The sequence below is a fragment of the Thermobia domestica genome, chromosome 10, assembly GCF_964235325.1.
Source record: "Thermobia domestica chromosome 10, izTheDome1.hap1.1, whole genome shotgun sequence".
Lineage (NCBI taxonomy): Eukaryota > Metazoa > Arthropoda > Insecta > Zygentoma > Lepismatidae > Thermobia > Thermobia domestica.
The window spans coordinates 143,171,081-143,187,240 of NC_137463.1; the positions used below are offsets into that span (position 1 = coordinate 143,171,081).

General features: G+C 35.9%; 1 protein-coding gene across 1 annotated transcript in view; it reads right to left on the reverse strand.

Moving 5' to 3' along the window:
- Positions 1-3,233: 3,233 nt before the first annotated feature.
- LOC145662092 (SET domain-containing protein SmydA-8-like) overlaps positions 3,234-16,160 on the reverse strand; it is a 444,266-nt gene continuing 431,339 nt past the window's right edge. Inside the window, exon 4 of the mRNA XM_081727430.1 lies at positions 3,234-4,488. Within this exon, the coding sequence (XP_081583556.1) occupies positions 4,345-4,488 (144 nt within the window). The 3' untranslated portion in view covers positions 3,234-4,344. The remainder of the gene's footprint in view (positions 4,489-16,160) is intronic.

Genomic DNA, 16,160 nt, shown 5'->3' on the forward strand with positions numbered 1-16,160 from the left:
TGTTACGCGGCTGATAGAAACTAACGATAGAAATGAGTGTTTAATGAGTGGATTGAGGTTGATGAAGATGGAAAGAATATATTGAGGAGACGGATGACAGCAAGAATAAACTACATTTTAGACATTAAAACGGAAAACGAAGTAAAACAAGAATGGTCCATTGGACAAGTTCAAAAACATACAGCGAAATGAAAAACAAAAGGTAGATAATATACCTTTTGAGTTTATTAAGAATACAGAAGAAGGAAAATCAAAAATTCGAAATTCGCAATCAAATCAAGTTTCATCGTAAGACTTCTTTCAGAGAGTTAATATTTTGTTAGCTAAACAATCGAAATACATGAGGACTATAAAACTACATTGCTGCAAATGCGTTTAACAACACTGAGCAGGAATTCACCAGTGGGAATGCCAAGGTGAAGAAATTGCGTAAGAACCATATTATATACAAACTTATTTTTTTCGGCCGGTAATCTACCAGTGAAGGAAGAAAATTATGTGCTTACCGGCCAAGTGATGGCTTTTTCATATAATGTTCAACACTCAATCCACACAAAAGAATCACTCATTAAGTAGAATAGAAGACTTCAAAGCACCAATATGGAAACAGATAAAAATCGTAAACGTGGTTCACGATCCACGCATAATTCATCACAACAGCCATTTTCTGGTTATCTCCTTAGTACTGCAGCGTGCTGCCACCTACCTGGAGAACACAAAGCACAAGCCACGTCAATGTACGCAGGACCATAAAAAACGGCACCTACACGTAGGCGGAACCTCTGGACGTTATAGAACTGCAGGACGTTATAGGGCCTGCAAGAAAATTCCCGAAAATGCAAATTACCAGTAAGTGAAAGTAAACAACAACAACAAAAAAAACTTCGCGTTGCGTTCAGCTCACAAAAACCTCTATGGAATGACCCCAAAACTTGACGCAAACCTCTACGGAATAACCCCGAAACCTTACCTTTTCTCCACAAAAACCAGTAAGCAATTACGCTAGACCTGCTACTCTGCATACAACTCTCAAACAGTCGAAGAGCGTTCGCCGTGAAAAAAACAAACAAGGAGTACGATCACAAAGGTGAATACACGTATGTTCTTTTTTATATTCGTATCACTAGCAAAGTGAATGGCACTCGCTTTGTTACCCCATTTTCAAGTTCCTAGATGGTGAATGAATAATCTGTAAAAGACTGCACTTCGTGCGTCCTCGGTAATTGACGAGGACGGTGCTATACTATATCCAAAGTTTTTTTCAGTTCATCTTTATAGAGATAAGGTGGGTAATGGCAAAGGCAATTGATGATTTAGTACCCTGGCATTTGCCAGTGGGACTGAAGGTGGATGTGGGCGCATTTTCTGTTCAGCTCTCTTTTCTGTTTCCATTTCCTTTCTTCATTCTCTTTTCTGTTTTCATTCTACTTTAACTTCTGCATTGGTCGCAACAGTGAGCAAAGACTCCGTCTCATCAGTATCTGATTGACAGGCCATACTTCTCCTGAATTGTAGGGTCCATTACTTCTGATTCCGAACGTCTGCGAAACGAATGCTTCCACACGTTCTTTCCTATTCCCTTTATCTACTCCTACACCAATTATCTCTGAGTACTTCCGTCGTGAGTGGAGATTTGCTCTCTACGTCACATAACATTACCTTATTTGGAGAAGCGAGAGTCTACAGCGATTTTCATCGCAAACACTAGCACACATACACGTACACATATTCGTCTGTTTACAAAGAGAAAAATTCTTGGAATCGCTTAAAAAGTTAAGAATTTCTGAACTAACTTCCTATGAGTCGGCCTCTAATATTAGGAACAAAACTACTTCACCAGTGAGACGGTTCGATCTCAGGACCTATAGGTATTGGTCTGCTGGTTGTCCAACTATCCCAAAATGGACGCTAAATTTTAAACCATTAATGTAGCTGTGTAAAAACGTTATGAAATGGTAATTTTTACTTCGAAGTTAAAAGGCTTTTTTTTTTCTCCTTGGAATTTCAGGTGTTGTTTTTCTTGCCACTGTTACATTATACACGTATAATTATCATTATAACTTATATTAGTTACTTTCTAACGACAAACGTATTTTGTTTTCAGTAGCTCACAGAAGTGAAGACACGCCGTTCAAAATATAAACTTCCTTCCTTCTCTGAATTTTACCAGTTGAGATTGCATTGTTGTCAGATGTCTACTTTACACCCTAGCTGTTTTTGAGAATTTCTTCCGTTTTTGTGTTAATCTACAACTTGTTTATTTTCAAGCATGTCTTGAAACACTGTTAGCGTGCAATTACCATTACTATCTTTATATTTTGGAACGCGTACATGCTAGTTTCAACTTTCTACGTTAATTTTGACCCGCTATTATCTTGCTGAATTTCGACTAGGGAACCGAGGTGTAAGATGGAAACTAACTCACAAAACGGGAGAGCTCAGTTGCAAACAAATTCAAGTTCAGAAGTCAGTTTCTTTCGATACAAAGAATATAGTTACTGTCCACAGAATACTTCCTTTCTTCTTTTTCTACCAATCATTTAATTTTGTTTAGTTACTTATACTTCTGATAGTTTGAATTGATTTCATGTTCTTTTGACGCAGGGTGTTCTTAAACAGAATATTTTAAAGCAGGGACATTTTTACTGGGTCCTTTCTTGTGTTCTTTTCAAAGTAGGAAAGTTTCGACTTGGCTCTTTTGACGGGAGCCGTTTTGACGCCTCTTTGACCGAGACCCTTCTGACATAGGGACTTTTGACGCACGGGATCGCTTCGACCTAAGGCCCTTTTGACATTGACCCGTTTTGACCTAACCCTTTCGACCCGTGGCCGTTTCGACCAGGGTCTGTTTGACACGAGATTTCTGTTCTCGTTGCTTTTGTCCCGTCCCTTCTGACATGGAATCCGTCGAATGTTATGACCATTATTGGAAAAATATTTCACAAACGTATGCGCATAAAGTTAGAAATGCACGATATCAAAATACGTTTCGAAAATAGGGAAGAAAATATTTTTATCAAAAATCAGAACTTATTCAAGAATTTTGACATTTAGTCTTTATTTATAATGCTAATGTATATAAACTTAATCATTTATCACCAGGACTGTTAATGCTGAAGGTATTGACATGCGTAAATGGATTTACTGAGTTTCCCGTAAAACAGTTTACGACGTACAAGCTAAGGAACATGTGGTTAAATTAATGTTGGTTCTGAAAAGGAAATTGATATTTTTGAGAATACTTTTTTTTCTGAGAAAGTCTGTTTCGGTTCTAAAAACGAAACCCAATAGAACCCATTGACACCGATCGGTTCCGTTACCGTTAGCAGCCCTGTACTAAAGGCTAAGGGGTTGATTTTTAAGTTTTATAGTAAAATAAGATAAAACAATCTCATAACTATTTTATTAAACCTATATCATCTTTCAGACGAACACAAAATATACTAGATCCTACTAGAGTAAGAGCTTTCGATAGCTGCAGGCGAGAAAAACTAAGAGAAAACTCATGCACACGGACCACCACAACTCCAACTTAGTATGAGTTGGGAGTGAAGTAGAGACCCGACACACCGAAGGTAAGTGCTTAACATTGAACCTAAATGGCCCCGGGACAGGAAAGTATTTTATGTTTATCAAACAGTTTTTAAATATAAATAATACTTAGTATGGCAAAGGAAGTACGGTAATAAATTACAGTTAAACATATCAATTAGTACTGTCAACATTATATTGGTTATGGATATACGTGTGTGAAACAGAGAGGGGAAGAAAGAGGTTAATTCAAAGTAGCCTGATTAGATACCTATCTATATGAAGATTTGAACGACTTTCAGTGTCTTCTAAGAAAAGACATTTTGGTTTGATTTTATATTATAGAGTTACTTGCCTTAACTAGACTCTTAAGAGCAAAACAAATGATAAATTGAGAAAAGAGGATTGTAATTGATCTGGGATTAGATCTACGTTAACAAGAAGGAAGTCATCTTTTCTTCCTTTCCAGGGAAAAAGTATGAGTCAAGAAAGGACAAATTGTCTTTGAATTTAATTTATTTTAAAAGGAAGGAATAAAATAAAGAAATACTACATTTCCATTTTAATTGAGTACTTCACTTACGTGTACTACTAATATCGTGTACTTTGTTAGTGTTATATGAAATAAAATATTGAAAATCTCTTATCTTCTTCATGGGGAGTTAATAAGTAGACATGTTATTTCTCAAATGAATATCAAAACATGTAATACTAAAACCAAAATTACACTCGTAAATTATTTCGATCAAAAGAAAATAAAGTACAATTCACACAAACATTTAAATTGAAAGCATTATCTACAGTAAATGAATTTCAACTCGTAATATTAATACTTTGCATCAGAAACTGAAGGTATGTCAACTCTCTTTTAGCTTCATCCGCAATATCTCCTTCTGACGATTTTGAATGTTCATACTGGAGAATAGTTATGGCTTCTTTCAGAAGTTTCTCTGCATCCTATAAAGAAAAGATGAGTATTATGTTCATGCAAAGATATGTCTTCATACTTATTTGTATAAAAATTCCCTATTATATTAATTCAAATGTACATTTAAGTTGTACAAAAGGAATCCAAAGATATCTAAATATTCAAATTTTCTTCATATCAACGGATTTTTGATTTTCTTATTTACTACAGCTTCCTCGTCATGTTAGTGACCTTTTCCCTTTTAATTTACTTATTCGAACAGTTGGCTGATGGCTTTTTATGTAATTGTTTTCAAGTTGAAACACATACTAAAAATACATTGAATTAGAGAGTATAGGAAAGAAGAAAGTGGTTTTATTATCCTTACATTGTTTGTAAGTGACTAGTAAGTACAAAACAGAATTCAGATGCATATTAGATATCTATTGTGCATTTGCTATTATGTAGATATGAGCCATAAGAACCCTAGTTTAGAGTAGAACAAGAAATGTAGTTCGTCTGGCTGGGGCGCCCTCAGGCTGCATGGTGTACAGTGGGCCACAGAAATTCTTTATGTAAACACGAATCCAAAAGTGCATTACCACCTGCAATTCTCGTTTTCGTGCAATAGCAGGCAACCCAAAAATCTTGGCGGTTGGGTTGGTTGCGAATTCGAAAGGCGTCGGACAAAACCTCAATTTTGTAACAAATATATCAGTGTGGCAAACTGCACATAAGAGAATAAAACCAATTGTTAAAAATGACAATTTTATTATCGTGGCGGAGTTGGATGATATCAAAAGTTACAAAATGATCTTACTTAAGCAGTTCAAACAAGATGAATGGCAAGAAACAGATATCAGAGGAAAGCATTTTTCTCCTCCCCCACCCAGAAAAAGAATCTCATAAAAAAGAAAAGTAGCATAAATTTACAAAATTTTAATATAAAAGCCCCACTCTAAATTGTGAAAGTTGACACCCGAAAGACAAGAAGAACTGAACCAAAGTCAAGATATTACAGACATAAAACGAGGGAATACGAGTTTCGTATTTTCCTGGGAAAAACGGTTGGGTGGGGCACGGACCCCTCGAAACCTTTGATCACGAAATATCAAAACTGCTAGTAACAGTATGTCAGAAGTGTGTAAAAGACATGAAGAATTCCAATGAAACTTTTTGTATGAACAATACGCAAAAAATAAAGGAATAGGGCTTTCTTTAATTTCCTGCGGAAAAACGGATTTAATGGCAAAAGCTCCCACACCAAATTTTGCAACTTGGCGTCCGAAAGGCAAGTATAAGTGAACCGAAGTGATTAAAAATTTTGCACAGATATTGTAGATATAAAATGGGGGAATCCGCGTTTCGTATGTTCTTAGAAAAAACGGTTGGGTGGGGCACCGACCCCTCCAAATCTTTGATCACGAAAAAGGAAACGTGCTAGTGATAGGATGTCACACGTATGTACAGGACACAAAGTATTGAAACGAAACTTCTTGCATGAGCAATACGCAAAAAATGAAGGAATACTGGTTTTTCTATATTCTGCGGAAAACGGCATTAGAGGGTAAAGGCTCCCAACAAATAATTTGAAAATTGACGCCCGAAAGGCAAAAAGAAGTGAACCAAATTGAATGAAATTCTGCACAGATATTGTAGACATAAAATGAGGGAATCTGGGTTTCGTATTTTCCTGGAAAAATTTTTAGGTAGGGCACGGACCTCTCCAAATCTTGATCACGAAAAATCAAAGTGCTTGTAACAGTATGTCAGATGTGTGTAAAGGACATGAAGAATTGCAACGAAACTTTTTGTATGGGTACTGCGCAACAAATAAAAAAACACGGGTTTCTTTATGTTCCTCGGAAAGACGGTTTTAGGAGGTAAAAGAACTCACCCCAAAATTTTGAAATTTGAATCCTAAAAGGCAAAAAGAAGTGAACCGAATTGAAAAAAATTGCACAAATATTGTAGATATAAAATGGGGGAATACGGGTTTAGTATTTTTCTGGAAAAAACGGTTCGGTGGGGCATTAAATTACTATCTCATGTTAGTAAATTAGCGATAGATTCATAACATATATTGCCGTTTGGACTAAAATAGCACAAAGATTTATGCACAAACTAAATACAACTTTCTTACAAGGCTGTCTATAATCTTTATTATAAATTAATTAGAAATGTTACAGTTTCGGAAGTATATCACTTCTTTCTTCACACTACTATTCCAATACCAACAGAGTTGGAATAGTAGTCTGAAGAAGAAAGTGATATACTTCCGAAACTGTAACATTTCTAATTAATTTATAATAAAGATTATAGACAGCCTTGTAAAAAAGTTGTATTCAGGTTGTGTCTAAGATGGACACAAGACCATTTTATCATAAAAAGAGATTTATGATACAAAGAATCAAAAAACACAGTGTATGAAGTTACAATAGTATATTAATCAGACAAAATAATGTTCTTCTGAATAAACTGAGTAGCTCCAAGCAGTAGATTGGTTCATCGCTACAGAGACAAAAACCTGGAAGTAGCCCCTATCTCCAGTTCACTCTAGACTTAAGTTCAGTTTGTCAATTTGCTCAACTCTCACAATCTACCCTTCTAGTAATTTATAAATCGCTCCAATTCTCCGGCCTAAACGGAGATCTTTTCTAAGGGTAATTAAAACAATTAAAGCAAGTTCTTCTCTTCTCCTACCTTCCTTCTCCGGTTACATTTAAAACGTATTACAGGTAGAGCATACAGCAACCTAGGACTAATTATAATACCAAAAATGATCTTCAATAAATTTTGTGCGTGACGACAATATCTCTTGATTTATTAAAGTCTTGAGTGAGTAAGTGACTGGTCGACTTACTGATTAACAACCAGGCCAACCCACTTAAGTTAGAAACTTCGGCCAATTTTATCCCCAATTTCATCTTCCCATGAATTTGCTCGAGCGTGATTGCAATCGATAGCTTCCGATGCGTAGAACACTCCTGTGAAGGAACCAGAGTGGTCAGATGTACCGTTCCTGGGTTATCGCTTTCCAAAGGTGTGGGATGCCACGAGATGGTGCCACCAGCATCGAAGTTAAGATTGACGTGGCATTTTAGTTTATGAAAGTCAATCAGAAATATCTTTATCATCGGAAGCAGTTTCAATGCGAAGAGAAATGTTGGACAATCGATGACCGTTCACATCAAACTCATGGTTTTGGCCGTAAGAGAAGTACCAAATAATGGTGACCACGTGTAAACAACATCCTACTGTACGTGCTTCAGACTCGTACTACAGTACGAGGCAATGATTGTCGCTCTACGTGCTTTCGCCTTATCCGTCAGCACCCTATGTAGTGCTTGGTTCGATTGAGATATTTGGACTCCATTTTCACCTTCACCTTAATGGGCTCCGCAACGTCGAAGTCGCTGAAATCAATCTGAACGCCAAAAGATAAAAACAACGAGCTTAATCAACGTGTTTAATACGATACGGAGTTACGTCTCTGACCAGTATAACGTGTTAGCTTCACATTTTATACATATGCCCTCGGGGCGTGAAGAGGCGATTTTGCAGCTGCGCCTCGATACTGGCGCCATTTCGTGGCATACCACACCTTTGGAACGCGAAATGCATATCGAAGGAATGGTACATCTCACCACTCTGGTTCCTACACAGGCCTTTTCTACGTACCGGAAGCTATTGCTTGCACTTAGGTTCGCGTAAAATCATAGAGAGATGAAATTGGGGCTCCAGGCTAATGCTTTGTTGGCCGCACTCTTTGAACATTACATAATATTTCTGGTGCAAGACACATTTTGTTTGCAAAATTCTACACTGCTTTCCAGAGACTAAATCCAAAAAATAACCATAGATGCTTACGATTTCGCTCAGGTATTAATCACTTTCCCTGCATATTTGCGTGAGAGGAGTGGAAATTGAACGATAATATTGCAGTATGCATTTGAAGACTTCGTTATAGGTTCATAGTAATTTTATGTCGTAGTTTGGTACATTATTTATGATTGTAATCTTTAACGATTTAAAGCGCGATAGAAGTATAGAAATATCATAAATACAATGTTTAGTCATCTGCTTTACTTGATTTGTTAATTGTTTCACTGTCAATTTGAGTGTCCCTAATACATGACTTTGTCCGGTTGTCTTTCTTAGTGCCAAACGAGGAAGAATGTTCTGAAAATATATCTATATTAGCATTGCAAAAACAAGAATATTGCAAGGATCAGTGCACTCACACATAGTATAAACCACATCTTTTCGCTATAAACACGTTTTACCACTTATTGGCAGATGTCAGAAGAAAACTGCACTTTCAGGAAGAAACTAAGAGGACTGGGGGATCCACGAAGCCGGAAACCTCTCCACAGGTGCTCCCTTCAAAAGGACGGGTACAAAAGAGGACGACAGAACCAAGAAGTAATCAGTGTCACTGCTGATCGTTCACTTACAATACCTTCTCCCAAGGATGCTATGGGCTACGGAGTACAACCAATCTGTTTGAGGTTGCTGTGTGCTAAGACAATCTTCCTTTCTACCCTCGGTAACATCGCATGCTGAAGGGAACCATTTATAACATATACTGAAAACATTTATTTAGAGTATTTAATGACTTTGAGAAATCCTTTTACAAACTTTGTACAAAACTATAAAAGAGATTTTACAATAAAATGGTGGAGGGTTAAAAGATTCCAGTGTACGTCATTTGATTTTACCTACAGAATATTGCACGGGGATTAGGCGCGATTTCACTTCTCTACACTGAGCAGTTAGATAGGTGACCTCTCTACGAAACGCTCTTTTTATTAACTTAAATTCGGATGTTAACTCGCGACAGGCACATTTTTTGGTTATTAAAAGTACCATCTTCTCTTCTTTTAAAATTAATTTCTCTATGTAGATAAAAAAAATACCCACAAGTAGAACGTTTTTTACAGTTATACGCCAGAAACATGCGGCAAACATTTAAACAAGAGGCTGTTCATGACGGAGAGTGCATCACACATATCTTTTAATATGCCAAATTTCACCAAGTACTCTGGGCATATTACAGAGGATTCCTACCGATTTTCAAACTGTACGATCATATTGCAAATCTCCAGTCTTGATCAGCCTCTAAGAAAAAAGAAACACTCCCTATACATATACAGGACACGCTCCTAGATCTCGTGCTTCAACTGAAGAATCAGAATCAATACAATACCCTGATATATGAAACTTTGAAGACAAAATTTATTTCGTTAAGCAGGCCGAAGTACCTCCTACAAAGCAAAGCTAGAGTTTCTACAAGTTCAACAGCGAGAGGACGAAGTGATTGATACCTATTTTTTAAAAGAAATTACGAGCTATACGGCAACTCGCACCGATCCTTCGGGGACAGGAAATTCTCCTCCCCCTCCTCTCCTTAGAACTGCAACACAATGGTATTGGAGACATTTACTACAGTGGAGGCTCTTCAAGCAAAGCTTTATACATTAGAATAAGCACAAGAGTTTATTAGCAAAAGAGGCCACGTGGAACTTTCTGAAATTCTTCACGCGTTGTACGGCCAACACTTTGTTCCAAATACTTCATCCTATTTAATAGCTAAAAATCTTATGTTTCTACTGCAAGCAACTCAACAGCAACAGTTACTTGTTCCTCCACTCCCACACAACCCCCAACATTCCACCAACAACATATTTTTCTCCTACTCCAGTACTACTCCTACTACTAACTATTCACAACAACGATAACAGTATTTATCTCCTCTACGTACGCAACCAACAATATTCTGCGAGAATCACACCTATCAATACCTACAGCACCAAGGATACCTCCTTTCTCTTCACACCCATAGCCGTTGCAACAAGAACACAAGAACTCAATCAGCTAAAAACTCCTATCCGGAGTAATTTTATTCCCTTTCCTACAAAATGGCTCAATTATCCCTGATAGTTGCACAATCCTCCATACGCAACCAAAATAAAGGCAGAAAGCAGTGTAATAAGAAAGAGGACAATAATTTTGAGAAAGAAACCAATTTCAAAAAGAAGCAGGTGACGCAATGAAATAAATTCACAACAGATAAATTCACAAATAGAGAAGGAAATTTCAGTCAGTGTCGTTTGTTGGAAACTGGAACACAGTGCTTCAACTTGTTGGAAAAGACAAAAAAAAGGCATAAGGCTGCCCCTTTTTAAGGGGTTTATGAATGAAAACTTACACAATTTTAATTCCGCCACTACAAAATCAGGAAACATCAACGCGGAGCATATAACACAACAAATAACCACAGGTGAGTCACCGACTCTAGCCAGGAAGTGCAGTAAAAACACTAATTAGGCAACTGAAAAGAATAAATTTCTTTTTGTTCTACTAGATACTGGACTACGATTTTGATACAGGGACATGATGATTTACCACCCGGTGTTGAATTAATACAATTGGAGGATATCTAATAAAATTATTTACTTAAAATATGTAACTTTAACAACCTTTAAAATTGGCCAAACAACGTTATCACACTATTTCCGTATGATAGAAAAATTGAGTATCCCTCCCCTGGTCACGACAGACCTGTTTAATAGATTATTAATTACTATTCACCAGCAAGGGAATATGATCTCCTTCCATAAAAATCCTAGAAAACTACTGTTATTATATCGTGAGGCATTAAGACACGTATGAGAATATCAACAGGCATGTTTTCTCATCGACGGACGTATTATATTACCACCAGAGGCCCATATTTTTATATCAGTGAGCAAAGAAGATTAATGACTCATCGCCTTTCTTTGTGTCACTAATTCTACTCTTGTTAGACAAATGTAACCTACGTTCTACTGATCAAAGAATACTTTAAGATAATTTGACACTTCTTATCTGAAATTTAAGAAGCTATTCTATAACTTTGAGGAACCCCAATGACGACGGATAACGAATGTCAAGACTTGTTTAATTCTACGGAAACAGCACCTTCGTAAGAAGATTATCATGATTTACCAACAAAATAAGAGGTTGAACAATGTTTGAAGTATACAGTGAAAATATTTAACATCAACTTGTTAGATATCAACGAAAATTTAAGTCAGTTTCAGAAACTGGCCATACATGACCTACTGTACAAATACAGAGATATTTTTACGTATGTTACTGACGTCATAGTCCGTTTCCAGAGATATGTTCACAAGATTAGAATATTTAAATCTGCTACATTTCACCACTCCGCAATACCAAATTCCCTTTCCATGTACTGATCAAGTGAATAGACAAATACGACAACTCATAACGCCAAAATATGAAAAGTACAGACGGCCGTAGGTTTGCCTCGCCATTGATTATTGTAAAGAAACCAAATTCAACCGTATTTAGAATTGTTTTGAACCTGAAAAAATGTAACTCGTACACGAAACATCTTTCACTACCATTTCAATTGACAGAAGATGTATAGAACATTTTTTTAAAAATAAAAAAATATAACATCATTCTATCTCTCCCCATCCTGTGTTCAGATGTTGCAGCATCCAAAAGGCTGTAGATATATAACATTTCAAGTCAACTACAGTAGAAAATATTTAGAATTTCTTAGATGTGTTAGAAAATATTTAGAATTTTTTAGGTAGACAAAAGGCCAGTTTCCAGCGTTTTCCATTGCCACTGGCATAATTTAAATGACCTACCGAATAGAATAGCATCATTTCAAGATAACATTGAACTTGGATGTTAGAATTTTCAGCAACAGTTCAGATTTCGAGCTCCTATTTCAGAAATTATGAAAGCACGATTTTCGTTAATATTCAAAGAAGACGCATTTAGTTTGCAAAGAAATGGATGTGCTAGGCTTCCATGTGTCTCGAAAATATATTAAAATATCTTTAAAACAATAGCAAAGAAGACTAGAGATTTCTTGACGGTTCATCTCTAAGGCAACACAAAAAGGATTTTACAATGGAAATCGAGTCTTTCCAGTAGCTTGTGGTGCAACACTCAGAATTTAAATGAAAGAAAAACCACGACGTTTTATTTGAAAACTTAAAAGTTATCATAAATGGTCCTTCTTTGTTTCATTTGTCAATTCTCTCGAGGTTCGAGTGTATTCGGATTCCAATAACATCCAAGCTGACGTTTATTGGCTTACTATAATCCGAAGAGAGGTGAAGAAAACGTATTAATTTATTGTAGCCGGAGACTCACACAAACAGAACAAAAGCTAGTATTTTGCAAAAAGAGATAATGCGTTAATTTACACATAAGGAAGTTTCGATATTTCTTATTGAACGGAAAATTCTCTCTTTATGTAGATCCCAAATGTCTATTTTCTTTAAATACACAACCAAACAAATTATTCAAATACATACGTTACAAATTATTTTTGGCAGAGTATCATTTTGACATTTGTTACCTACTTAGTTCTCGCCATTCCGCATACAATATTAGGTGACTGGAACAAAAGCAAGATATAAAATACAAAGTCAATAATTATAAAACCCGATAATTATCAGAAAAGTGAGGATTTGAATACTTTCCGCTTGAATTCATTTCATAACAATATTTTGCAAATTGACAACGAAGAAATACTTCCTAATATAGTGCAAGAGCAACTCAAAGAATTATAAAGATATTATTTCAGTCTTAGATGGAAACGAACCAGAGAAAATATCATCATTACGATAAACTCGATCTTTCTGTCTTCGAAACAATGTACTTTACAGGAAACAAAATCATCCAGGTTATGGACGACTATATTTTATGTATTCCAAAATCGCTCGCAAACTTATGATTTACAAGATTTCGTAAACAACGAACCGCTTCTCACTTTGGATTTACTAAACCATATCAAACAGAATCACAGAAGTTTTACATGGACATTGGCGCAAATCCCGGGAGGATGAAGTGGACATGTTACCCTCAATCTTGGAACTTGGGGGACTGTCTCCCCAATAATCCGATTTGAAATGTTGTTTGGGGGGAGAAAGACTATTTCTGTCCGAGTACTACTTGATCTACATCGGCTGATATATAATATACAAGTTCACCTCAGAAATCAGATTTATCTACTGTAATAAAAGTGTTCCTTCCCAAAGAATAAGCCTCAAATCTGCCCACCTCCCAATGTTGAAGACAACTCTACTCCACTGATCGTTCACAGCATTGTTTTACAACTTCATAAATATTTTGAACATCGCTTGAAAAAAAAAAAAGATTATGAGAATCGTTTTACCCGTACCCCCAAATGTTGAAGACAGATTTGCGCCGTTGTACCCTCATGCTAAAAACAAAAAAATGTTCGTATACTGTAACTCACGATTTTTTGCATTTATTCCATTTTCCTTACATTTATGGATGAAATTCAGTTATTAGTAACTGGAGATACCAAGAAAGCAATCCATTTAAGGAGATTTTGCCAAAAAAAAAAAAGAAATAAAATAAAATAAAATAGAAGCAAAAGAACTAAATTATGCTCGGTTTTGTGTATACTGGCAATCATGCTTTCTAGGCATTTTTGCAGTAGCAGAGCACAATTGAAGAGGGAACTTCAGAACTTCATAGGGAAGTTGAACCAAGGAACTAAGAAGAAAGTGGAGTATTGCATTTATTGGTTTAAACTTAGTATCTAGATAGCATGCCAAATATAAATTAGCTTCTGTAACCAAGATGTCGAACGAAAATACAGTAACAAACACGAAAACTTTTGTCTTGAAGTTGGAAGTGACACACACAATGACTATGAGCACCTACTTGTTAAGAAAAAGAAAAGAAACTAAAAAGTAGTTTCTGTTGTTAGGTGGGTAGAGTGGTGAAATAATAGTTTTTATACTGTTTTTACGCCATACCGAATCCCATCCCAACACATCCTCTTTTTTTAAGAAAACATTATAGGAAGTCTGTAAGTGTATAAAACAACATAATAAGGAAATACCATTGATATTTTTAACTACGTATTTATTCAGGATTAGAGTACTATTGGTAACAGTGATTGTTTTCAGCTTACTTTTCAGTTTGTATGCTTACTTCTGAACTCGCTGTTTTTGCATAGCAGACGACTTTGAATTCACTTCGCGTTTGTCAGGAACAGATAAAAACATATGCGAGCTGCACCTTTTCCAGTCTGCACAACAATACATACCATGTTAGACCCAACGAAGTACAAAAGCTTGTCATGAAAAAGAAAGAAAGAAAGAAAAAGCTAATATCAAATTATTGTTCTTGTATGCATGTTTTTTTCTTAGAATATTGATTTTCTCTCTTCTTTCTTCATATCCACAAGTGCAAGAAATGCAATCATAAGTCTGTGTAAGGAATAAAGAATGCTTTCTTCGAACAAAACTAAACTATACAGGTCTAGATGCGAGGAACGCGAATGCTTCCAAAAGATAACATGGATATGAACGATAATCATTGTTCTAAATTATACAGTGACGTGAAAACCTTATATTAAAATAACAAACAGGCACAAGCTTTTTTCTATCATGTCAACACATTAAAAGTAACTCATTAAATATTTGAGATTACAAATTATCACGTGTCGGAATAGGCCTATTCGTTTTCACATTCGAGCCACGAAAGAAGAAAGTGTGGTGATAGTGATAAAAATCTATTCGAGATTTCAATGAATTGAAGTTTCGAAAACATAATTTTCGATGTCTGTCCATCTGTTCGTCTGCCGGTTCACCACGCTTTTAGATGCACTCAAATAGAGGCCATACCGTTCAACGTATCTGGACCGAATTCTAGACAGGAGGTTTTTATAACATTCCATCGTTTCGAATTTTCCTCCGACACCTAAAAATAAGAGTAGTTTACTGAAGGATGAAAATTTAAAATAATTAAATTTTCTCAAAAACGATTTTGCTTATTTTTTTAATAAATATATATTTTATTAACAACCTTCCATCGTAGCATGAACCATTGCTCTTCGCACAAGTTTCTCAATCACATTACATAAGTTCATTTCTCACATTTCTTAATCTTTAACAACCTAACAATATGGCATTACTTGTTCGTCATACTCTCAGGGTGAGATTTTTCCCCACGGTTTTCCCATTAATGCCTCAGGCAATTTTATTATTATTTCGTAAAGAAATGTTTCATTAATAACGTAACACATTACATAATACGTTTGTCCTTAAAACATACAACAGAAGTGTTTTCCTCAAGATGTGAATTTTTATGACAATTTTCTCAGTAATAACTTAGTCGAACTTGTTCTAATTTCAGAAATAAATGTTTCAGTAGTAACCTTACAATATGGTATAACTCGCTTGTCCCGGAAAAAGAATTAAAAAGTGGTAATTTACTTTGACGGTGAAAATTGCTATCGCTTGATGAAGGAGGTCTCGTAAATTAGCCTTCTACTTCCGATTTACGTTAACCATAAAATAAAACTCCCCCAATCATCTCCTTCGTCAGGATGCATAAACATGCTTTGCCAACCTCCATCCAAGCTTGGGAACACTTGAATGATAAGATTGGTCGCAACGTGGTCGGCTACGTATGAGCTACCCTGATTTAAAAAGCAAAAAGAATGAATATTAACTCTTCCTCCTTTCTTTATCTGCAATTGTCCATCGCGAGGGATAGTTTACTACTTCTATATCAAAGCGAAGTACATACCGTAACCTAAACTCTCGCGTGGAAATTAGGCTTTACACTCAAAGAAAGTTGAATAACAAATCGAACACCGGGAATTCGTTTTAAATACTCATATTTGCCCATAAAATAATATGTCTTACAT